The 27013-nt window shown below is 41.7% G+C and overlaps 1 protein-coding gene across 5 annotated transcripts in view; it reads right to left on the bottom strand.

Moving 5' to 3' along the window:
- Positions 1–27013, bottom strand: part of ELMO1 (engulfment and cell motility 1) — a 286288-nt gene that overhangs the window by 218507 nt on the left and 40768 nt on the right. For 4 of the 5 annotated variants that reach the window (XM_083577984.1, XM_083577978.1, XM_083577981.1 and 1 more), the window contains exon 2: positions 4979–5132. In XM_083577984.1, the coding sequence (XP_083434110.1) occupies positions 4979–5056 (78 nt within the window). In that variant the 5' untranslated portion in view covers positions 5057–5132. Of the gene's footprint in view, positions 1–4978; positions 5133–19013; positions 19161–27013 lie in introns of those variants that run through there. The other variant, XM_083577982.1, reaches the window with a different exon arrangement.

Genomic DNA, 27013 nt, shown 5'->3' with positions numbered 1-27013 from the left:
TGAAGCACCACTTTAGCTAATGGGGCCTCCTGCTGCTGCCGCGCCGCCGGAGCACGATTTCTCATCCTGAAGCAAAGTTCTTAACCTGAAGTACTATTTCTGGGTTAGCGGAGTCTGTAACCTGAAGCGTCTGTAACCCGAGGTACCACTGTATGCAGTTGCCCCATATGGGAATCAAACCTGCAACCTTTTTGCAATACTGAGTTTGGCAAAGCTAGCTCTACATTATACAGAACTGCTTTTTCCTGATTCACTATAGTGAATTCAATAAATGCAATAAACACCCATTAAACAAGATAACACTAAATAATCTGCTAAAATTATCCACTAAACCAGCAGTATGAATTCCAGTATAGCTCTCTCTGCTGTGCTGCGCCGTCTGGCTAAAGTTACTTTAGTTTCAAGGTCCCCAAAATAGAAAGAACACTGTCTGGTCTGGAGATGTCACAATATTCTGAACACTGCTGCAAACATAAACACTTGTACGCCTAGGAAGAAAAACCAAAGCAAAAAAGCAAGAGCCATTTGGATGAATAAGTGATTGTCACAAAGATGACGTAGATTGATTAAAGCAGTCACCAGGAAATAAACACATCTAGTCAGTTTTGTTTTGCAAAGAGTGGCCTAGTTTACATGCAACACTAAGCCAACGCATGGCTTAGTGCGAACGAACAAATGTGTGGCTTCTCATAGAGAAGAACATGGCCGCTTTGCAACTGCTCTGGTCCTGCTGCTGCTACTGTGAGCTAAGCCGTGGTTTGGTTTAGCATTGTCTCCAAACCTGGGCTCATGGTTTACCACATTTGCCACATTTCCTTAAACCTCTGAGTCAGCAAGTTGGAGTGTGGCTGCTTCCAGAATCTGGAATGACAGTTCTTACAAATGCAGAACGGGTATTATGTGGCACCTATAACAGCGCCAGTTCCACCCACAAAGTGGCCAAGTGGGCGCATGTGGGATTAGGCTGTCTCGTAGGTGAGCAGATCCCAAGTTGTTAGGGGCTTTATATACTAATAGTAACACCGGTAGCAGATCGCTGAGCACAGGTGTTATATGCTGACAAGGCCTCACTCCTCTCAGCAATCGCGCTGCAGCATTCTGCATTAACTGCAAGCGCAATTATGTGTTCACCTCGGCTTTGCTCTGAGCAACAAAAGAAATTCAAGCTCGCTATAATAGTTTAAGCTAAGTATCGTCTATCAAGGAAAGCCCTCGTGGTTCCTGCGAAATATCCTCTCCATAGTAGTGACTATTCTGGGAATTTCTGCACAATAATAGATGTGTATAATGAGCCTCTGAATAACTTAAGTACAAAAGCCTAATTAAGTCCCGGAACCTTTCCCATATCTAATGCAAATAGACACCTTTAATCAGTTATTAATTTACCCTAGGAAAGTAACAAATGCATACTGTAGCAAGCATCTTCAACCAGTAATTGGGTTAATCCCAAACATACATTCTCTGGAAATGTATCTCCATCTTTCCCTACAAAGTACAATTCATTCACCTGGTTGCAAGCTCTGCTTGCCCAGGGACCCCCTCACGACCATCCCGTTACCCTGCAGCAAGGTAAACCTGTGTCCTTTGTCAGTTAATGAGATCCTCCTTTGTGCTAGAGTTTATACTTGTCATGAAGCTTCCTTCCTCTAAGTGAGCATCTTGATTTACAGCTGGTGTGTGGAACCTCTGGCCCTCCAGATGTTGCTGATTGACAGCTCTATTCACCACTGGCCATTGGCCATGCTTGATTAGGTTGATGGGAGTTAGAGTTCTGCAACATCTGAAGGATTCCCCACGCCTAGGTTTCAGCTTCAAGAGCCAATCCTATTACTTAGTCAGGCACTTCATTCCACAACAGTGCTCCCCAGAGCAACAAACCCAGCTCCTGGCTTTCCAAGTCAGCTGCCTCGTAACAAGCTGCCCAGAACTTCAGGGAGACAGACTTGACGTCTTTCCGCAGGGCCTGCAAGACAGAGCTGTTCCGCCTGGCCTTTGGTTTGGACTCAGTCTGACCCTTATGTTTCCCTCCCCTTATGGTCTTGATCTATGGGCTACTTTTAAAACGAGGCTGCATTTTATATTGCATTTTAACCTGTATTTTAATTTGGTTTCTTTTTTTCCCCCTATTATGTTTTTTACTGTAATTTTACTGGTGTTAGCCACCCTGAGCCCAGCTCTGGGAGGGGAGGGCGGGGTATAAATAAATAAATTATTATTATTATTATTATTATTATTATTATTATTATTATTATTATTATTATTATTATTATTATTACAGCGCCTACAGTAGTAGCCAGATTTGTAAAGGCAAATGTCTGTACACACCAAACCATTAAGAAGAGAATTGCTTGGACAGCAAGCTGCATGACTCTCCAGGACTCTCCACATTCAAAGCAAATTGATACAAGCAAGTGCAGGTCTTTTGAACTAGTGACTAGGCTCAGGAAGCCAAAGCTTAAGGAAGGGCTTCGCAAAAAGTCCTACACGGGGCCCTGTAATGCACAGTTTGTCTCAAAGGGGTGGTAAGAAAACTACCATTGCCCTTCCTGAAGGCTTCTGGTAACAGCAGCAGCTTCTGAAGGGGAGATTAATAAGTACATGCCTTTTATTCAGATTTTTAATTGTATTAATATAAATGTAAATTAGTTCTGAGATGCACCAGTACGAGTAATAACAGCACGAACAAGAGCATTAAGAGGAATTTTGTGAGTGCAGCAACACAATGCTAAAAAATGGGGGTGGGGGACAGCTGCTGCCATACAATAACCTTAAGGACATCATTGCATCCATTTCCATTGACATTAATGACCTGGTGTGGCGAAAGGAGCTCAAAAGAACTCCAACATCCTTATTTGGGCTGCAGTGAATAGTGTTGTCTAGGCAACTCCATCAAATTCTATGGCGAGTTTATGCTCCAAGGCCACAAAAGAATTCCATTTGTATAATTCCATAGTTTCACCCAGATGTATGTTTTCCAGACTTTCGATAACTAGGACATGGGTTGGGGGAGGGGACAGAGGAGGCCGGATTAAAACAGAAGGCACACTTTGTGGTTTCTTACAAAACGTACATATATTTATCATGTTCTTAATCAACTTCCATAAGAATGTGTAGGTGTCTATCTAATATGTGAAGATAATGACATTAACTTTTGGCATCCTCTCCTCCCCTTTGCTCGCTGGTCAATGCTCATTAAGGGAATCACACTTTCTGGGCAATGGAAACGCTTCTAAGATTCATGATATACTGCAGGCTGTATCAGAAATCCCAACGAATCCTTTTTCCCTCCTGTGTGTAAATATCATTATCCATATATTGGCAGGCAAAAGGGGAAACTGATGCTACAAATACCCTCCCTGCTGCATGGGACAAAGTGTGGCAGATGTTTGCAGCGTGCTGGGTTAATTTTCAAAGCACATTTCAGCTCCTCTTGGGATATACTAGGGGGCCGGGATACGTGTTCTGGGAATCAGTGGCTAAGATAGCAACTTTAACCAACCATATACGTTCCAAGCATTGAAGAGGCTACTTCTGATTTTGTTCAGAAAACTGGAAAACTGTAGGCTACAGTCCAATTCCACATGCCTACTTTATTCTCAAGCCTAGAATGCATCCTGTGCACAGTTCATGATTTGTCATAAGCAAAAACGACAGTAAAAAATGCCACTGCAAAGCTTCCTAAAGTGAGTTGAATTGCACTACAAAAAAAACTGCACGCAACAAACAGTTCAAATGATCTGCTAGAGGCAAGCCAGGGGTGGAGGGAGGGAGGACAAACAAATCCAGGCTCCTGTGGAGTGGCTGCATGAACAGCTTCCCTGTCTTACCTATACTAGAACAGCAAGGTGTGGGGAGATTGGAGAAAAGATGAGATAAAGTGCTCCGACTTTTTGTTGGTGTGAAATTTCACCGATTTCAGGAATTGGACTGTTTGTTCTTGCTGTGCCTAAAGTGAAGGGCCTTGGATTCTGGCTTTGCAAAGAGACCTGGATCATTTTAGTAGTGTCACCACACTCATTCTAAGGTTATTTCCCTAGTCCAGAAAGGAGCTGCAGTGGGGGATTTCTACTTGCATGAAACAGCAAGTAGAACAGAGCTATCTCCACCACACATATGTAGCTGCCAAGGGCTACAACTACAGCAAAAGTGAGGTTGCACAACTACAATGAAGCACTGTTTTGAACTGGACAGATTTCTCTGCATCTAGCAGTCATATCAAGGCTGAGCCATAGACTGCACTCCAAGTTTAGCCAGGTAGTCAGAGCTGAGGAAAACACAGAAGCACAAATGCATTAGAAAGCCTTCTGTAGACCCTTCTGTCCAGAAGAACCCAAGAACCGGCTTGGAAGGGCAAGCCTAGTCCAGCCCCTCGGAGTACTTCACTTTAACAGTTAAAAGGCATTCTGAAATTTGTTACGCTAAGTGCCAACTAGATGTCTTAAGTCACACAGCCAACAAGGAAAGCAATACTTTTAACTCCAACATATTATCCATAGTTCTAGTTACAAGTAGGTAGCTGTGTTGGTCTGCCGTAGTCGAAACGAAATAAAAAATTCCTTCCAGTAGCACCTTAGAGGCCAACTAAGGTTGTTATTGCTATGAGATTTCGTGTGCGTGCACACTTCTTCAGATACCTGAGGAAGTGTGCACACACACGAAAGCTCATAGCAATAGCAACCTTAGTTGGTCTCTAAGGTGCTACTGGAAGGAATTTTTTTATATTATCCATACAAATTCTAATCCACCCTTCCTTTATGAAGAATTCATGAAATTGTATAAATCATCAATCTATAGAAAATTACAACTTAGTTCAACCAATGGCTGAAGAAGACACCCCAAATGCAGCAAATGTTCAGTTTAGGCAAAAAGTAGTTCCATAATCTTATATACATGGTTGTCTGGAAGGCAAAATGAATATTAAAAACTGCCTATGTAAAATTTTGCTGATATGTAGAAATACACAGAATCAGCCACTTACTTGATCAATTTCCGTCAACTTGGGGAAGGCACCAGGCCATTCTATAGCCACTTTCACGATATCTGCGGGAGGCGGCATTTTTAGTTGTCACTGTTCTTCAAAGCTAGTGAAACTGAGCACTAAATGCTGCAGAGTGTCTCTGTTTCATTCACAGCTGGAGGAAGAGAAAGAAGAGAGAGTACTGTTTAAAACAGATTCAAACACAAATACATCTACTTGCATCATTTGGCAGGTACACAAAAGGTGTGTATGTTTCTGAAAGATTACACATATTCACACACTAAAAGTTTGAAATTATTCAGTACTATATTGCACAGCATGCAACTAGACAATCTGCTCAAAAGATGGCTGAAGCACTAAAATGTACTGTGAACAGCAGCCATGCACTAGTTTTTTAAAAAAAAAATATAGAAATTATCTGAACTATATTGCTAGAGAAAGGCTGGAAAAAAGATTGAGCATTGCATTCCAGAGTTTTGGAGAACCAAAATAACCTGTTAGATATTCTAGTCCATCACCGTTCAAGAAGCATTACCCATGAAGTTATGACCAGAAAACATTTTCCCTTTAATTATGGCAATGATCCTTTGTATGTTCACAAATAGATCATTGCACTATAGCAACCAGGATGTCAGGAGGAAGGCAAAATAGAACAGCACTAGACAATGCAGCAACATCACATGGAGAGAGAAACACATTCAACTCATTATATATATAAAGCACTTCTGATTTGGAATATATGGAACTCATCCTTTAACGACCTATGCCTTCATGATCTAAAATAGCTTCATATAGTTACACTGCCATGCAAACCAACTGATACTGTGGGCAGGATTTTTAAGGGCCAGTACCATAGTCAAAACTGGACAACATACAAGCTCCACTTAGAACTGGAGCAATATTCCATTAAAAACAAGTTTCTAGTCATAAAGATGGAAGCTTGAAAGAAAAGAATAGTGAGTGTGAAAAATAGATATTTAGATGTCCCTGCTGTAAGACTTGTAATTTAAAAGTATGAATCATGAACTTCAGTTCAGATATCAATTTATGAGATGCTAGGACTTTCTCACTGTAATGGCATAAAGGAGTAACTGAAATATAGCTTGGGAAATAATGAACCAAGCACAACTACCAGAGGCTACAGACTTTGAAGACTGTGGGGCACAAAGGGAGGAGCACCAATAAAATCATACATAGAATCATTTTTCCAAAGCCTTAGTCTTGGTCATACAAGCCAGACCTGATAGGTCGACCACTACCTGCCTGACTCCATCAAGGGCTTTGTAATCCACCATGTTCATATAACACAATATATGTGATTGGTCACACATGAACTCATGAACTCCAAAGGAGGAGTGTCATGATTCGAGAGTCCAGCAATGACCACCAGGGCAGTGAATCAGAGGTGGTAGTGTTACCATCTAAGGAACCAGACTACAAGTCCTATCTCCAAGCCTGATGCAAGAGAGTGGGAGCCCACTGAACCAGAGCTCACAGCACCAGGGTCTGCAGAATCGGAGCCAGGACACTCAAAGGCACCTTCTCCTGAACCTGAGGATCCAAACACCTTTCACACTGCCTCTCCAGTCCAACAGTGTAAAGTGCATTAGGTCAGATGCGATGGAGCACAAGGCTATAGGATGGCTCTTTAAGAGACACCAATTCTCCACATTTTTTGTGGGGGCGAGGGAGAGGTGGACTGGAGGTTGGGATCTTAGTTCACATCCTACTCTTGTTGGACAAAGTGACTCATTGGGTGCTCTCCATGGTGCTGAGATGACCAGCCTCTCTGGCGCCTTGGATCAGTGGGACCACAACGAGACTAAGGCAGCTACTCTCCCTAACAAGTAACTCACTCTCCCTGCCCACTCCTTTCCTCCTCCTTGTCCCCACTGCCATTGCTCAAAGGAAAAGCACTCTTCACATGCAAGTTGTTACCAAATCATAAACTGGAAGTGAAAATAAGGCTGCAGTCACTTGCAAGTTAAAGCTGTCAAAATCAACAGAACTTACTTCAGAGAAAATATGTTTAGGATGGGGGCAATGATGTGAAAAACACCATTATTTCACTTTCAAGTCTAAAATGTGGGACAAAGCTTCTGTCTGCTCTGACCCCCCCCTCCATTTTTTGTTTTGTTTTTTGATGCTGCCACTGGTTGGGGGGGGAAAACACTCCTCCTCTGCATTTAGGATGGCATATAAACTAGAACTGAGTCTTTTCTCAGACCTTAAATCAACTTGTCTGAGTTCTAATATTCACACAACAGTCATCTTTTCTTCCTTCCTTTCCACCATAAAGAATCCATACCATCAGGAGTGTGGAGGGGTAGGGATGATATAAAGAGTTGCCATCCACATCCCCGTCTCTCACTCTCCTCCGCATTTCTCTTATGAATACAGACGAGAATAGAATTGTGTTCACACCCTGCTGGCTTCCTCTGCGGGAATCAGAGTAAAAAAAAGGAGGCATGTGTGTGAGCAACATACACTCCTCCTCAGTTAGGCATAAGACAATTACATCAGCATGGGGGTCTTTACAGAGCTAGGAATTTAGTGTCTTCCCCCCCCCTTTTGGTAAACATGCTCTCATTCTCAAATGCAATAGCCACAGTTCTGCTTAGTTTAAATTTTAAAAGATTGGAGAAAGTAGAAAGTCTGACATATTAAGCATGTGTCATTCTGACAGCTAACCAAGATATGCAGCATTTGTGATTTTGGATGAGGCTTAGGCAACTGCAGAAGAATGCATTACACATCATCCCAAAGTTTGGCAAAAACTAGAAATTTAGATGCCAGGAGCAGTTTTTAAAACCAAAATAAATTACACCATTAAAGTACAAGCTCTGGGACTTAATGATAGTCAGTACATTTTGTATTCCTTCAGAAAAGTACGGTAATATCAAGCACACTGCAGCTTTTTGTGAGGGCTGGGATATCCTGCTGCGCTGCAGTAATTAACTCATAAGCTGAAAGGGTTGGGAACATCCCTGGTGCAAGTCATTAATAGGAAATGCATTAGTTCTCAATTTGCCTACTAGGCTCTGGGAGATTTAATTCAATACCTGAACTGTTATAGGCAAGCGTTGTAAACATATAATTTTTTAGAGTGTCAGGTTTTGAGCTGGAGGGGCAGTATACCTGTATACTTCCCCGAATTTTGCTTTCGTTATAATATTCTTCTGTCTGTAAATAAAAGTTTACAGTGTGCATGCAGGGAGTGTGTAGTTTGCCTCTGAGTGGATGTGTTGCCAAGGATACACATGACCCAAGGCTATTTTGAGATATTTCCTCTGTTAGCTGCCCATATGTTAGTATGCAAGGACTGGGATCAGGGTTCCATCAAAAACATCTTTAACTATAAATCCCAAGACCACCTGTAGTAGACAAGCTGTCAGATTTGTCTGAATAGGCACCCACAGCTGAGTTAAAATGTGACCAATTACTTGATTACAGCCAGACCTAACAGTACTATCACCATGCAAGACATATGGTAACGGGGGGAAACACTAAGAAGTGGATACCAAAACACATGCTTGGACAAAAGTACTGTTCGAAATTAGCCAGGCACCAGGCGCATTTTGCACCTGGCTTTTGACCACTTGCAACCAAGTGGCTCCTGACATCATCATCTGGGCATCGTTGGATCAGGACTGTTTTCACACACTAATATCCCATCCTGGAGAATCCTATCAGTTATATTTTATCTGCACAATCAGAATGAATTTCTGGAATCAAATTGCTTTTTCTGTGCAGCCTGAGCAGGAGCAGTCACCATTAAGAAAACGAGGTCAGAATAGGCCAATATATACCTGTATGTGGATTGTCCCTGGATCAAGTGACTTTTCTTCTTTAAGTTCTCAAATCTCTTAACTCAAATCGAGGTTGTCATGTGAACTAACCAGATGTTTAATTGAGAATCACAGTCAGTCCAAGGTTTGAAAAATAAGACTTTAGAGAAGTCTTGCCCAAAATGGCAACTAGGCATTCCGCTTTGGAGACTAGAACCTTGGTTTAAGGAGCCATTTAGTGCCTAGTTTATATATCTGTTTCTAACACTGGACAAAAGTGGGTTCTGGGTCTGAAACACTTAGAGACAACTGCCTTTAAAGAAGGTAAGAGCAGCCCTGGTGGATCAGGGAAGCGTTCAGCTCTTACAGTGGGCAAACAGATACCTATGGGAAGCTCACAAGCAGGGCATTACAATACACCCCCTGGCAATACTCTGAGGGATGTTGCCTCTCATCCTGGAAGATGTACGCAGCAATCATGACTAGCAGTCACACTGACTTTTAGCACACTGGGTTTTTAACAAGTGGGCCTAGTCTTGTGAAATGGTCTGCCACTTCCTCCATATCCCCCTTTCACTTTGAGTCTTTATTTACATTTATAGCTCGCTCCATCTCAAAGGGTGAATAACAACTGCAAAATCCAACAGGGATATTAAAACACCCTTCTCTGAGGGCACAGAGACTGGAAAAATTGAAATGCTTGCTGCTCAAGAAAGGGGATGCAAAGCAGGAAAATTGCTTAAAAGTAAAAGGTAAAGGTACCCCTGACTGTTATGGCCCATCATGGACAACTCTGGGGTTGCAGTGTTCATCTCGTTTTACTGGCCAAAGGAGCCGGCGTTTGTCCGCAGACAGCTTCCGGGTCATGTGACCAGCATGACTAAGCTGCTTCTGGCGAACCACAGCAATGCACAGAAACGCCGTTTACCTTCCCGCCAGAGCAGTACCTATTTATCTACTTGCACTTTGATGTGCTTTCGAACTGCTAGGTTGGCAGGAGCAGGGATCGAGCAACGGGAGCTCACCCCGTCGTGGGGATTCGAACTGCCAACCTTCTGATCGGCAAGTCCTAGGCTCTGTGGACCACAGCGCCAGCCACATCCCTCTGCTTAAAAGTAGTAAGTGTTAATAAAAAGAATTATCTTCTAACCCAGCTTTTTAAAAAAGGTGCATGTATGTGAATCTAATAAACCTATTTGTGCATAAACATCTGGGGGAATGTTTCAAAACTTGGGACACTTCCTGACTTTCAGTCCAGCATGTGGGTCACAAAACCAGTTTTATTCACGAGATTCATTAGGCTTTAGAAACAATTACAGCTTAATCCTATGTATGTTTACTCAGCAATAAGTCTCACTTTGTTCACTTAATTCCAAGTAAGTGCAGATAGTAACAGCAGCCTCACTGCTCTTTTGCTACTACAGACACAAGTTACTTTTGGAACAAGAAAACCAGAGGCTTGAAATTCTTGTTTCATGTTTCATGAAACACTAAATGGATGTTTCACCATTTCTTGTAGTTAAACTATTTAAGAACATCAGTGATCTCTAACGATCAGTTGCAACAGACTCTTAATACACCCCATGCGAAGATTCACTTATGAAGCATAAGAAAAAAACAAATTCAACTTCCAGTATTAGAAAAAAAACATTACTTCCTACAAAGTGAGCACAAAGGGGACATTATAAAGGGTGGTGGGGTGGTGTTGCATAGCCACATGTTGCTAAGCACAATTGTTACACACACACACACACACACACACACACACCGCTTGTATTCAAGTCTAATGGCCTAGGCTTACAAAACCTGAAGCAGCAAATTTAACAGAAAGGGCCTTCTGAGAGCAAGTCTGATTAACAATTTTAGAAAGATAATACATACTAAATTAATTCCCCCAAGAGAGTTATTTTTGCGTTTAAATAGCATGGATGAGCAGCCAACTCTAAAGGAGTTGTAAATTCTGTCTGCTGGATAATACATTAAAGCCAGCACAGTGAATTCACACTGCAGATATGCAGAGAAGCTTCCTTGCGGCATTCTTTAATCTGGCAAATGTTCAGCTGTTATCACCTCAGATTTGAGCACAATGAGCCCAACCTTAAACCAACTGAGAGTGAAACCATCTGCTGCAACAGGGTGGGCGAGCTATAGCCCTCCCACCAGCCGAAGGCAGCATGGCCCAGGGTGAGAGGCAAGGGGTCACCACCCAGCAACATCAGGAGTTCTCCATGACTGTTGCAACATCTTATTTCACCCTTATCTGGTTTAACTACATCATAATACATAACACAAGAGAAAATAGCAGTCGGTACCTGGTATAAGCTTCCAAGCTATTGCCATAGTAACATCCTCAGCATCGACGTGCCCCTATGATTTGCAATCTCCTTTGGCTCTAATATCTAGGTATAATTCAGACTGCGGAATCAGGTCTGTAAGGTCCTGCCTATTCAGAACCTAGTTACGTTGCCATTCCAGAGCTCTCCATCAGAATTGCGGTTTTGTTCATAATTTAATGGCACTACAGCCCACGGAATGTTTTCTGCACACATGTGCATAGCCTTTGAGCAATGGTTGCAGTATAAAATCCTAGTAACAGAAAGCTACGGAATACAACAAGCTACCCACACAATACCCGCTCCACATTTGTAAGGACATGGGTCACGTAGTGAGGCAGCACATACAGTTGGAACTCCCTGCCTTTTGAGATCAAGCAGGTGCCTTCACTCTGCCAGCTAAAAAACATTCCTCTCAAGACCACTCTACCCAGATGCTTAGAAAGTTGAGGAAATTTCAATCCGTTTTAATATTTTAGCTTATGTATGCTTTAAAGTAGGGTTGTGAATTTTTCTTGATTGTACTGTTTTATCTTTTGTAATCTGTTATTGTAAATCAAGCAATATATAAAGTTTATTAAATACCGTATTTTTCGCTCTATAAGACGCACCAGACCACAAGACGCACCTAGTTTTTGGAGGAGGAAAACAAGAAAAAAAATACTCTGAATCTCAGAAGCCAGAACAGCAAGAGGGATCACTGCGCAGTGAAAGCAGCAATCCCTCTTGCTCTTCTGGCTTCTGGGATAGCTGTGCAGCCTGCATTAGCTCCATAAGACGCACACACATTTCTCCTTACTTTTTAGGAGGGAAAAAGTGAGTCTTATAGAGCAAAAAATACGGTAAATAAATTTGCAAGGATGCTGCCATGACCATTATGATGCTCTCCTAATGCAAATGTAACTCTGCCAGATCATCTGGCACGGCACTTCACATGCTGGCTCAGATTAAAAATATTTGGATATTGTTGAAAAATGCTGATTTATTAGACCTGGAATGTCATAATAGATTTGGGTGGCATGCGTATTTATGGTATGATAAAGTAAAAGCACATAAAGGATTCCTGAATCACATAAGAAAGTCAATAGACGAGATATGGAATACATATAAAAAATTATTGGAATGAAAAACACCTTGGTGGCTCTCACCCTTGGAAGCGATATCAGTGAAAAAGTTAAATATGAAAGGGAATTGGGCCACCTATAGGGATTTGTTAATTGAGGCAGAAGACCAGTTAATTGAAAAAAAATGAAGAAGATGTACAAGAATTTATGACGAATTGGTTACAATACCACCAGGTAAATGATATTTTTAAGATAGATAAAAGAAATGGTTTTGATACAATAAGATCAAGGTTTAAATAGACCTGTTGGACAAAAGTGTGAGAGTATTATTGAAAATGTATAAATTGCTGTTAGGATGGCATACAAAGGATGAAGAAGTTAAAGCTGTAATGATACATTGGGCTAGGGATTTTGGGTATAATATTCAAATGAAATCTTGGGAGAAGTTATGGAGAGAAGAAATGAAATTTACTGCATGTTGTTTGCTGAAAGAAAATTATATGAAAATGATGTATTGTCGGTACCTTACACCGAGTAAAATTGCAAAGATGCATAAAGTAAGTTCAAAACTATGTTGGAAGTGAAAGGAGAAAGAACGTACTTTTTACCATATGCGGTGGTCTTACAATAAAGTAAAGGCTTTCTGGGAGATGATTTATAATGAATTAAATAAAATGTTTAGAAATACATTTGTACTAAAACCAGAGGCCTTTCTGTTAGGTATAGTAGGTGAATAGAATCTAGAGAAGATAAACGACTATTTATGTATGCAACAACAGCAGCGAGAGTATTGCTAGCCCAGAATTGGAAACAAGAAGTACCATCAAAAGACGAATAGTAGACGAAACTGATGGACTATGCGGAGTTGGTGAAATTGACAGGGAAGATCTTAAACCAGAAGATCAGGTATTTGAAAAAGACTGGAATAAATTTTTACATTACTTAAAGGACCACTGTAAATATCTAAAATCACTGGCAGGAATGTGAAGATGCTTGAAATGTGAAATTCTTATCATATGCGTTTTTTAAAATGAAAAAAAATATTAACTGGATAATTTAAAAGGATGCAGATAACTTTGCATTATAGAAGGGACCCAGGGAGGGAGGGAGGGAAGTCCGATGGTTCTAAGGAACGTTTTATTTTTTTGGATGTGTGAAATGGTTAATGTAATAAAGATATACAAAAATGTGAAAACTATATATCCGCCTGGCCTTGCATTCTGGTTTCAAAACAGGCCACTCAGACATCTCTGGAAAATTCACTATCAGGTTATGAAGATGACAGCCATTTACTGGGCACCAACCTGGAGTTTCATTAACTATCCTAGTTAACCGCTTCCGGAAGACCTAGATATTTCATAAATCTGCATCATCCTTTTAAAAGCCACCCCCACAACCCACCCCTGGCAAGAATAATCACTTCCATTTTTCTGTCTTCAACTTACTACCAATGAAGTTTGTTCAATAACTGTGAGTTCTAATAATATGAATTGGGGGAGGGGGGTTTCTTTCCATTAATTCTTAGTAACACCCACCATAATCCCATGCACTTTATTATGTTCACCCTTAATGTTTTTCCTAAACAGGCACGTTGCAATTGCATTTACGCTTGCTTTTAAGAAAGATGCTCTAATCCCAGTATTGGGGGAAGGCCTTTCTGTGCCACGTGTTCCCATCTGCACAGTTCCCCTTTCCAAAACATCAGCCCTCAGATCCTAAAAACATGGCGATGCTCATTACTGGTTCCTATCCAGGAAAAAGACAACGGTGCATGCACGTTCTATGGTTATACCCCATGCACCAAGAAAGAAAAGCATCACCAATAATTAAGCTTTGTAAGTTTATCACATCACAGTCAATATGTAAAAAATCAACATAGACGGTAACCACAATTAGAACCTACTTTTGACATTCCTAAACTGTATTCACACATGGAATACAATCGATCAAAACTTAAGGGGAGCCTAGTCAACTCAGCTGCTTTGCATACAGATTTAGTATTCTGTTTCAAACGGAATTCCACCTTCAGAAGACATTTCAACATAGCCAAAGCATTAATCTTTTTGGTAAAGCGTGTTCTCCTTCATGGAGAGCACGTGTTGTGGTGGGGGCCGCCAGGACACTCCAAAGTTGGGAGGCGGGCTAATTGATCGTTGGCCACTGATGCGATCGGGGCTTCCCTTGTTGTTGGGAAGAAGTTAATGTTGCCATTTGTTGATTGACAGCCAGAAATGCTAAAACTCCTTGCACGAGGCTAGGGCTTCCTCTTTTCGCCCGTGCATCAGATTGCCCGTCCCCCCCCCCTACAATTAGGGTTGTTCGCTTTGACCTTGCTATGCCTGTCATGGGGTCGTCTGCTCTTGGGGCAGGGGCCCGGTAGGAATTTTGTCCATCTGGCTGATTGGCTGGGGCCATTTGGTTTTTGCCTACTGTGTAGCAAATCGTCACAACTTGTAAGGTTCGCGGTTAGGCATTGGTTTATGGTTTGGTTGGTTGAGGGGCATGGATTGGCTGTGCCTGCCCCTCTAATGCTGCTGCTGCAAGGGATTCCGTTAAAGGAATTGGGGGCTAACTATTGCTTGTCCACTCTGTCAAGGGGGCTCGGGCCATAGCAATGAGCTCCTGGTTGCATTTGGGGTGAGGGCAGGTTCCCTGCTCCGTTGTTACCCCCAAGTGTATTCTCCTATTCTGACTTTCGCATTGTGCGGAATGTCAGTCTGTCCCCCATGGGGGGGGAGCAGATAGTCGCAACCAATGCCTACGCAACCACTCACAACTTTGTATTTTAATAAAGTTGTGGCCAAAATTATGCCAAAAATCTTAAACAAAAAATTCTGTGTGATGTGCGAGTTATTGGGGTGGCCCTGGGGACCTCGACACGCAACTATAAATGAGGGTCTTACAGAGGATTCTCCCCATCCGCCACCCAGTACATACATGACACAGTGGTTGTTGGAGGAAATCTAATGGAATGAGTTAAGGCGAATGACCAGCATCCTGAAAGGCAGCACACTCTTTTGGAAAACTCTTAAGAGCCTCTTAATCACCCTTGTTTTCGTTTTTTAAGCTTTCTCCGCAAACAACTGTGTTTTGCTGCTGTGCTCAGGAGAAATCACTGTTTGCTGAATGCAGCTCCACAAAGGCTCTCGCAGCACGAAACATTTCAAAATAAAGTTTTCAACTGAAGTAGGCAATTCAGAGCTTCCTAGGGGGTTTGACGCCTTTCTGGGAAAAAAACCTTCAAGTGCTATAATTTTGCAGGAAAATTTGTCGCGCTGTGAGGGCAAAGGTGATCAATTTTGAAGTTCATCCCTCACATTTCAAAACTGATTTTTACACCGGAAGAGCTCAACTGCTTCGAACAAGGAATGTGTTGTTTAGCTTTCAGCCAATGTAGTTATAAGCAGGGTGGTAACCAATTGGTAGGGACACGGGTGGCGCTGTGTTCTAAACCACTGAGCCTAGGACTTGCTGATCAGAAAGTCGGCGGTTCCAATCCCTGCGATGGGGTGAGCTCCCGTTGTTCGGTCCCTGCTCCTGCCAACCTAGCATGTCAAAGTGCAAGTCGATAAATAGGTACCACTCTGGCGGGAAGGTAAACGGTGTTTCCGTGCACTGCTCTGGTTCACCAGAAGCGGCTCAGTCATGCTGGCCACATGACCCGGAAGCTATACGCCGGCTCCCTCGGCCAATAAAGCGAGATGAGCACCGCGACCCCAGAATCGGCCATGACTGGACCTAATGGTCAGGGGTCCTTTTACCTTTACCTTTAACCAATTGGTCTTGATCCTAACGCCATCCTAGAGTTACCACTTCCCACAGAGGAAGGATGGGTGCATTAACTGGCTATCACTTTTGTGGGGGTATTATTTAAATAAAATGTATCCAGGATAATAAGTACACAGCTCCAGGTATTCAAAATGAACTGGCGCCCCCAAATAGGTCTATCAAGTAGAATTTGCAGTTCCACAAAGTTTAGGAATGCTCCAACCTATCTGGAGCCTAAGTTTAGAATAATATTTGCACACCCACAAATGAAACCTACCAATAATCTAAATAGTTAAAAGTTACACTCCTTAGTTATCTGGGTGTTGTTATTTTGTTCTTGATCATTATTTTAGGATTTATTTCATGCACAATATTGGTTTAATAATCGGTTTTTATGTTAATTTCATGTCATGCTTTTCAGTTATTGTAATCTGTTCATCCAGATTTCTAGTAACTCACTGGAAGATTTCTATTGGCTTTTTGTGACTCAGATTACTCCAGAAAAGAGAGATAAACTCAGAATTTAGAATGAGAATCCATGTTGCCAAGCAAACATCAGTGGGGGATGTGCTATCAGACACAAAGCTCACTTCACCGTCCACCTCTGGGACTATGTCCCATGGTTTCTTCCCAACCAGGTAAAGCACCTATAGCTAAACATTATCTGGATGTCCTGCTCTAACACGCCATTCTTTCCCCAAGGACAGTCAACTGCAATTTATTGAACGCTACCAACACACAGCCAACTGCAACTTCTTGCAAGGAAAGTCATGAAAAAGATGCAAACACAGATCCTATACATGTCTACTCAGGAGCAAGTCCCACTGAATTCAACGAGAGTTGCTCTCAGACTAGGTGTATATAGGATTGCTGCCTTAATGACTTTTTGCTTTCAACTCTCTGTTCACCGACCACCAGAAATCCCCAAAGATCTAAGATATTTTCCTTTCAATAAATATTCCTTGCTACTGAACACAAACATGTGATAGAACAGATCATGAAGAAAGTCCCACTGATCCTTCATTTTTTGAGAATTGCCTACTAATCCTAATGTACTGTCTATTGCTCAACAGTTCCCTGCCACTATACTGGACAAAAAAAAATGCCCATTTTCAATAATCCTTTGGGGGAACAGGGGAATTCTTGGATGTTCTCATTGGGACAGAGTATGTGTCTATGTCAACTTGACCCGGATTTTTTAATAGATTAAAAACTACTGCCAGTCACCAAAATCATGCAACGCAAATACTTTAAAAAGGTCTAAAAATACCCCCCATATAATAATAAAAAAATTTATTTATACTCCGCCCTCCCCAGCCGAAGCCAGGCTCAGAGCAGCTAACATCATACAAATAACACAGTATACATAAAAACAGGCATCAATTAATTAAAATACATCTTAAAATTAATTCAGATAAATGAAAAATCTGGACAAATGGCAGTTATGAGGTTAAGACTGAGAGCGGTTAATACTTGCAGGACCAACTGTTTTCACTGATCATATAAGAACAGGCTGGGAGGCCTCCATGCTTGTTCTTATACAAAGGAAAATAGGTCAGACTGGCCCCTGGCCAAAGGCCAGGCAGAACAGCTCCCTCTTGAAGGCCCTGCAGAAAGATGTCAAATCCCGCAGGGCCCTAGTCTCTTGTGGGAGAGCGTTCCACCAGGCCGGGGCCACAGCCGAAAAGGCCCCGGCTTTGGTCAGGGCCAGTCTAATTTCCCCGGGGCCCGGGATCTTCAGAGTGTTGTTGTTTGCAGACCGTAAGGTATGCATGTTCCTGGCAGAACCAAACATTTCACAGTTTTATGTTGTACATTAAGGTTACCAGACGTCCCCGTTTCCCGGAGGAGTCCCGGATTTACAAATCAGTCCCCTGACAAAATCATATCATTCCTACTGAAGTTGAAAAGTGTCCCCGGATTCATTGAAAAAAATATGGTAACCTTACTGTACATGACTACACATATCCAACTGGAAATGCTTAAGCACTACCAATAAATGGAGTGATTCACACACCCCAGAGAACAAGTGGTGAACCAAAACAGCTCAGTAAAATTCAGATTTCATCGCTTATTAAAATAAAGCCACATGCCTGATTTCCAGCAACACCTTGATTTATTTGTGTTTTTATTTTTTGAGACTACGACCCTTAAAGTGAGCAGGGGGGCTTCAGTGAAAAACAGTTTGTCATCCAGTCCCTGAGTCTTACATAGCCAAGCAACAATGTTCATCACTACTGGCCAAAAAAAGAGAACACTTTGGAATATTCAAAATATGTATTCCATTTTTTTTAAACAACTGATTTCTTAGCACATTGTGGAGCATCACCTTTAAAAAACAGCCCCTGCTGCTGCATATAGATTGAGAGGGCTGAATGTTGCTCAATTACAATGGCAATTGAGCTATGAAGCTGTTTGGAAAAATAGCAGGTAGCTTTCCTTTTTAAAAGGTCAGAAGTTCAAGGCTCAAGCGCTCAATTTTGAATAAAAAACATTCTTAATTCAAGGGCCAACTGTGCTCTTTAAAATGTATGCTTTTATTTTCTAAATGGCTTTCCCAGCTGAGCCCCTTTCTCTCTGCAATTCAAATCAGGGTCAAGATGCAGAATGTCTGAACAACAAGTTTATAGCCATGCAGGTGGTAGAGGGCAATGCCCCCTGCCCTCAAGGGCCCCAGGTCTACTCGGCCCCCCAACTGCTTTTCCTCTCACCTACTTGGATGAGGAGGGAAAGTCTGGAGGGTGTTTTTATCTGCATTTGGAGAAACAGTCAGTTCATACATCGACAGCAGAAACCATAGGAGGAATGGCCACTGGGAAGAGAGGAAATGCCGTGGTACATCTGCGGCAACCCAACCAGATGCCTTCACTTCCCCAGCTGCAACAAAACATGTCTCTCCCGTATCGGTCTCCATAGCCACAGCAGGCACTGTTGACTTCACCTTCAAATGTGCACACCTCCATTGTCTCCCGAGACAAACAGATGCCAACAGCTTGAACACCAGCAGAACAGTCCACACAATTAGGATGAAACCTGGGGTGTCGGGGGGCAATAATGGGATGCATGGCCCCAGGTGTCTTACCTGGCAGATGAGTTCCTGCTCAGACATCAAAACTCTTTAAAACTCCCCACACAGAGGCAAGCATGTGTTGCACGTCAGAACAGTCTGCCTCAGTTTCCATCCTCAGACATCTTTTGCAACTTGAATACAGTGGTACCTCGGGTTATAAACACCTAGGGTTACAAACACTTTAAGTTGCAGACTCCGCTAACCCGGAAGTAGTACCTCAGGTTAAGAACGGTTTCAGGTTACAAATGGACTTCTGGAACTAATTAAGATCATAACCAGAGGTGCCACTGTATTGGAAATGGTGTATCCCAAGATTAAAAAGTAGAGTTTGAAACAGAAGTAGTTCTGAACTGCCCAGCTTCGAATGCAGATTTTATTTACCGAGGTACCACCATTCTATACAGAACTTCAAGCACAAGGATCTGCACTAGGTTTCTGTGATGTCTACCCAACAGGAATTCGGGAAATCTATCAGCAAGCACAGTCTCGTTCTACCACCACACTGTACAAACACAAAATAACAAGAGCCATGGTTAACTATAACTATAAACCTCAAACCATAGTTTACAAAGCTGGTTAGTCTCAGTCAACCATGGCTTTTTTGCTTCTGCTTTTTTTGCTTCTTAAAGCCTTTTTTATTATGCATAACTTACTGGATACAGCTAAAATTATGGAGATATAGGCATTCAGTAGAAAAGAGAAGTCAAGCATGGAATTATTTCATGGCCGTTTAAATACACACAAATGCATCACCCTTTGGCCTCACTTTAACTGTTGCTAACTCCTGCCTAAGTGACTAGTGTGCTGACTTTTTTTTAATGTATTTTTATTAAAGATTTTCTTGGTTTACAAAAGCATGTGCAATGTCTCTCCCCCCCCCCCCAAGTTACATGTTTTACAGATCAGTTTCATTTGTTGAGACATTAGGAAGAAAAGGGGGGAATAGGTGGGGGGGAGGTGAGTGGAGGTGGGGTCGGGTGGCGATGTTTCTATTATACTTAATATATGTGGGGTTTTGTGTCAGCGTCGCTTGTACATGTTCTTTGCTATTCACTTGTATTCCTTTGGTGGTGAGAGAGGTTGGGGTTGGTCCAGGGTGTGGTTGTTCATTTGTGATTGGCTGTGGCGATCTTTGTTTTCATGTGTGAGTGGAGTGGGTGGGTGTTTTGGGTCAGGTTAGCCCTTCGTCAACCATGTTAAGATGAGCAAGGGTTTAGGGCATCAACAACATGCAGATGCACTAAAGCTCACGATTCCTCTTTGTATTAGTTTCCCCAGGCTGCACAGCACAGCAGGGCACATTTTTTAACCTGTCTGCTCAACCTAGTCATTGGTCACATTTATATGCAATGGCTTTATTGTGGTGAGCTAAGACTTTTACCGTAGCAAAATAGAAAAGAAAAGCGTTAACATATGGCGATAAACAGCGTTGTGAAAATGAAGATTAACAATCTGACTGAACGAACAACAGCTGCCCCAATGTTCTGAAGGAGCTTCTAGCATTATTTAAGATTTGGGATGATTTCAAGATCTGTGTAGTTCTATTAATAGCTGCTGATAAAGAATTGAGGGTAGAAATGGGCTTGGTATATTATATAGATGACTGTTAATTAATTTGCATTCAGCATATGACTTTATCTATAATAAGGGACTGAACAAAATGGACATACCTATATGGGAAGTTTTGATGAATTTTCCTTGAGGGTGGGGAAATTTTCAGGGACTTTTATGGTGCAATAATTTTGCAATTCTTACAGTAGTAATTTTCCTACTAACTCTGGTATTTGCATGTCAGAGTTTTCTCTTTCTTGGCTGTGCTCATTGGAAGAAGGAAATGTATGAAAACTTGCATGTCACAGCGCAAGTGTTGTCAAATTGCCATCCGTGTCCCACCAAGGGCCACGTGAGTTTCATTCACATCTGTGGAAGATGAAGAGACGGAACGGCACATCCATCGCATTAAATATTTTTATCATTTTTAATTGTATTTTTATTCCTTCTTTTATCTCTCACGTTGCATTTTGTTGTATTGCAGTTTGAATTCCACGAGACTAAAATTGCAATGCAATGTGTATGAGATCAAAAAGCAGTAACAATACAATGAAAAATCATGGAATGTCTATCACAGCGCATTACAATTGCTGCAACAGGAAGAAAAATCACGGAGGAGTCCGCCAAGACACTTGGAAATTTCCAGATGGTCCATGAGGAAAAAGTGCTTCGGAACCACAGTCTAAATGAACTACTACTACACTTGTAGTCTTCTAGCTTCTCAAAGGCTTTTGAGAAATAAGGTGGGAGGGGGTAGCAGACTTTGGCTGTCAAGGAAGCTTTTTAGCAGCAGCTGAGTAATTCAGTCCTGAGTAAAAACACACAAAAAAATTTTTTTCCTTCCAGTAGCACCTTAAAGACCAACTAAGTTAGTTCTTGGTATGAGCTTTCGTGTGCATGCACACTTCTTCAGATACCATGCACACGAAAGCTCATACCAAGAACTAACTTAGTTGGTCTTTAAGGTGCTACTGGAAGGAAAAAATTTTTTTTTTTGTTTTGACTATGGCAGACCAACACGGCTACCTATCTGTAATTCAGTCCTGAGTAGTTCAGTATAACGTTTACTCAGAAATAAGTTTATTTGTGTTTAATGGGACTTACTCTCAGGTAGGATGGCAGCCTAGGCTTTGGTTTAAGATTGGCACTGGGGAAAAGCATAGTTTCAGGCAGAAATTCAACAGGCTAAGATATTTAGTTTGTTTTGTCCTCTTCGGTAAGTGGGTCAGAGGGCCCAATCAAGTCTGTAGGAAACCTGGTGCGAACAGGTGACTAAGTCATGACTTAACTGCCACATTGCAATGCCGATTCAGTGCAACTAAATCAGGCCAACTCAAAATTATCCACCAACATCTGCAGCCTGAACGGGACAGGGAGAGAGGGATTTCCAAATCCCTGGAAAATGGGTAGCAAGAATGTGAAAAGCTAGAAGTTTCGATAGATTATAAACAAGCCTTAAATTAAACCTAGAATAGAAAGTCTCCGGAAAGTCCTGCTTCTTAGCAAACAGCTAGATAATGGTATAGCCACGAGTGACTCATTTTCCTTCCACGTCATTAACAGAAACAGGATTAGTGACCAGTTTCTTGCTTTAAAGCAGCTATAATCGAAACAGACAGGATACAGATCTCCTATTCCCAAACATTAACAGAAAGTCTATTTGACAGGCTTAATTAAGTAATGTGATGAGGCAACGATGAATATACATATATGAAATGTACAGTTTGGACTGTTATGGTAGAAGTATTCAAGCTTTCAAGTTACACAGACTTCTTCAGCAAATCAGAAAGTTTCATCAGACTACTGAAAACAGGGCCATTTTGTACATGTCCCAGGTAATCACGTTCTTTCCTACCATATGTATGAATGGACTGAGAAGCAGGGTCTATATATGTATGTAGGCTATAACTCCTGTTACTTGGGACGCGGGTGGCGCTGTGGGTTAACCACAGAGCCTAGGACTTGCTGATCAGAAGGTTGGCGGTTCGAATCCCTGCGGCGGGGTGCGCTCCCGTTGCTCGGTCCCTGCTCCTGCCAACCTAGCAGTTCGAAAGCACCCCCGGGTGCAAGTAGATAAATAGGGACCACTTACCAGCGGAAAGGTAAACGGCGTTCCGTGTGCTGCGCTGGCTCACCAGATGCAGCTTGTCACGCTGGCCACGTGACCTGGAAGTGTCTGCGGACAGCGCTGGCTCCCGGCCTATAGAGTGAGATGAGCGCACAACCCTAGAGTCTGGCAAGACTGGCCCGTACGGGCAGGGGTACCTTTACCTTTAAATAGGTACCGCTCCAGCAGGAAGGGAAGGCATTTCTGTGTGCTGCTCTGGTTCGCCAGAAGCGGCTTAGTCATGCTGGCCACAGGAGCCGGAAGCTGTCTGCGGACAAATGCCGGCTCCCTCGGCCAATAAAGCGAGATGAGCACCGCAACCCCAGAGTTGGTCACGACTGGACCTAATGGTCAGGGGTCCCTTTACCTTTACCTTTTTAACTCCTGTTACAACTCACACAAACCTAAGGGTGATATTCATATGCTTCAAAGCTTTGCATATAGATAACCAATGCATGCCATTGCTGAATGTGTTTGTTTCGCTCAACTGAGCTACTGTACATAAATATCCGCTTTATTCTCCATTCAGAAAGTTGCCCCAACAGAAAATGTAGCCTTTTAACGAGCACAACACACACAGACATAAAAATGCCTATACTTTTCTTTTAAAAAACAAACCAAAGTTACTCTCCCCATCAAATGTGCTCAGCATAATATATTTTGTGGCGTTTCTACCCTTTGCTCTATTTTAATATAAACACTGCCATCGTGGAGTAGCACTTACACTGCAGAACCAAGAAATACTTTCACAGCAGATAATTAAAGCAGCCTAATTTGCAACCACAACTGTGCCCTGTTATCTGTGCTTTGTAGAATTACAGAGTTCTGTGCTCTGCAGAATTACAGTGACAAACTTTTACAAGCCAGAACAGCAATTAAGTGTTCCTTTGACATGGCATATAGCATGTTTTTAGAAAAATCTAAGAGCAGGAATACTAAAATTAAAACGAAAAGTAGCCACACCCAAAGTTTTGTGCCATTTTTAAGCAGGAGAAACTATCCCATTTTGGTGGGAGAGTGCAGCAGACTAGGGCTCACCAAATCTTATGTGACACTAACAAAGTTAGTGATTCTAAGTGATTAGGATTTTAAAAGCACCATCTCACAAAGTTCTGCAGACATTGGGAAAACAGGCATTCCTCCTACCAGAATGATCTGCAATGAGCCTTCCGTGCACACTCTCCAAAGTCACCTCTTTTGCTCTCAGGAGGAATAGAGCAAAAGCTTCTGATTTTGATTTTAAACTAACCACAGTTCCCTATGACATCCAAATTCAGGAAAATGTGGCATGCTTAAAATTACTGCTAGTAAAACATTCATACCTGGCTTCAGATCCTCAATGTTCACTAACCATAGTTTAAACTAAGCATATTTATCCATGTTCAGATATCGAAGGGAATTCATTCATTCCTTCATTCATCATTTTACTTGTATGCCGCTTTTGCACAAAAGAATCATGCTTCCAAACTAATTTACTATATAAAATAGTTAAACACAAAAGCCACAGATATGATTAAAACAAGACTAAAACCCTAACAAATGGACACTCAAGGTAAAGACCCTTTTATCCAGCTGGCAAAGCCTCTTGGAACAAAAGCATCTTCAACTGTTTCCACAAAGACAGGAATACTATTCCACAGAACAGGGGCAGCTACACTAAAAGCCCTGCTCCGAGTTACTGCAAAGCGAGCTTCTGAGATCTTTGGAATTTGCAGGACACACTTTCCTGCAGAATGCAATGATCTACTGGGTATATAAGGGATCACCTGCAGCAATCTCCAGATCAACCCCAAGGGTACCCCCCCCAGGGCATTACAGTAATCCAACGGTGAGTGTTTAAGCGCACCATTTATAAGTTACACTAACTGTGTGGGGAAATAGCTTTAGATTGAATAATATGCGTTGATTCAAATAGCACACTTAACTTTCAAATTATTAAACACAGAATTGAAACAGTTGCATTAAAAAAGAATTAAGCGGCACTAAAAGCTCCAGAAATAGTTATTTAGTGGAAGAGTTGAACATTCAAAAATTAGCTAAATTCAAAAGAAAGAGAGTATACATCTTAGCCTTCAGACTGAAACGGAAAGCTTTAATAACCTGAATTTACCCTTGAGAAGAGTTATGGGGTTTCTTTTTGCTGGATTTGGTCAAGAGATTCTGATTCATGTTAGGCAAGAACAGAATGCTCAGCTACATTGCTAGCCAAGCTTCACACGCAATATTGTGCCTAGATTTGTGTACATTATCACAATGTATGGTAATTACACATTTTATTCTTAGATATGTATGTATATCTAATGGGAAATGGCATTCAACTGCACCCTCTCATCACACAATACAACAGATGCTACAAAGAAGAACACTACGTACTGTACATTTTTTACTTCAAAGACAAAATATTTGTCTGACATTATTTCAACCAAAGCAGCTGCTGGGATACAATGACTTTTTAACACCACCACCACACTCCCTTTTCAAGATGTTACTTGCCATCACATTCACAAAAACGATTCCTCAGCTCATATATGTATGTGAAGTTGCCCTTTTGTCCATTGTTTATTTCAGGGACACGCAGGCACGCAAATAACCATGGATTTTGGTTTATATTGCTCAAAACAGTACATAGGAGAATCCACAACATAAAAAGCCTCCCACAGGAAATAAAACTAGCACATGGGTGTTTGAGATTCCAGCATTGCATAGGGTTGGGCTAGATGACCCTCATGGGTCCCTTCCAACTCTACAATTCTATGATTCTCTGATAAGAGAGGAAAGACTTAGCAAAACTCCAGTCTGAAACTATATTCTGGTATTACATGCAGAACAGCTGTTATGTGAGTATTTATTTAACAATCTGCGGAGTGGGGGGTCTCAATTTACACTTAGAAATTTTAATAAATCACATTTCAGATAATGGCTCCATTTCCCTAACAATGTAAGGAATACAGATTGTTCCCTCAGCTCTACATGAGTTTCCTTTCCTGTTGCTCTTATTAAAACATTTTAATAAGCTGATCAATCAAACAAATGCCTCCCCAAACCTGAACATAAGAAGCGGGGGGCAGAATCATATGGCATGGATTCCATTTATTCGGGATGGTGAGTGTCTTGTTCTCTCATTATTAATGGAAGGTGGGGGTGGAGCAACATCTTTCATGTTTTGTTGAATATTTGCAGAAGTACTTTTCTTCAAGACGGCATACCTTTAATCTCAAGACATTTTTCCATGAGCTCCTAAGTAGGTCACCAACTCAACCTTCACTGTTAAATTCTTCCTGCCTAAAGTTAATGCTTTTTCAATGCCTTACTGTTACAGAACGTTGGTTTATTCATAAATCCAATTCCTTTGCCTTCTCAAACGAAACTGTTTAGACGTGAAAATGCTTTGTATGGTTTTGGGGGGGAGGGGTTGGCCAATATTGCAAACCCCACACATCCCTTTTAACTTATTTCTCATGTGCCATTTTCTGCAAAACCACCCTTGAAAGCTAGCTCTGTCTCAGAAGGCTAAATGTGCTTGCTGAGCCGAGCTAATTAGTGATCCCTTTTTTCCCTAAAGGACACGTTCGTAATGGTCTTTTCTTGAATTATGATCGTAGTGCTTTGTTTCAAACTATAATGAGAAGGCATGCGCTTTTAATAGACAAGTGAAGCATCATGCCGAAGGCCAATGAAAATGTGTGTTTTGTGACCAGGGATCCAAACCCCTGTAAATTCAAGTGCAAACATAACCCTGACAATTATGACAATTCAAAAGAGAATCAGATTTGGTTCTGAAGGCTAGCTTCTACTTTATTTTGCAGTTACTATTTGTACTCCTCCCTACGCAAAGATAATATACAGCCTTGTCGTGCTCCTTTCCCAATTTTGAACCAATCAGTTGTTCCATACCCAGTTCTAACTGTTGCTTTTTGTCTCATATAGAGATTTCTCACGAGACAGATAAGGTGGCATGTTATCTCCCTGCTTATTCAACTTATATGCAGAATACATCATGCAAAAGGCTGGACTGGATGAATCCCAAGCCGGTACAGTGGTACCTCGGGTTACATACGCTTCAGGTTACATACGCTTCAGGTTACAGACTCCGCTAACCCAGAAATAGTGCTTCAGGTTAAGAACTTTGCTTCAGGATGAGAACAGAAATCGTGCAGCAGTGGCGTGGGAGGCCCCATTAGCTAAAGTGGTGCTTCAGGTTAAGAACAGTTTCAGGTTAAGTATGAACCTCCGGAACGAATTAAGTACTTAACCTGAGGTACCACTGTATTAAGATTGCCGGAAGAAATATCAACAACCTCAGATATGCAGATGACACAACCTTGATGACAGAAAGTGAGGAGGAATTAAAGAA

The sequence above is a fragment of the Podarcis filfolensis genome (assembly GCF_964270895.1).
Source record: "Podarcis filfolensis genome assembly, chromosome: 12".
Taxonomy (NCBI): domain Eukaryota; kingdom Metazoa; phylum Chordata; class Lepidosauria; order Squamata; family Lacertidae; genus Podarcis; species Podarcis filfolensis.
The sequence above is the reverse complement of the archived record's forward strand: the minus strand, read 5'-3'. Positions and strand labels throughout refer to the sequence as shown.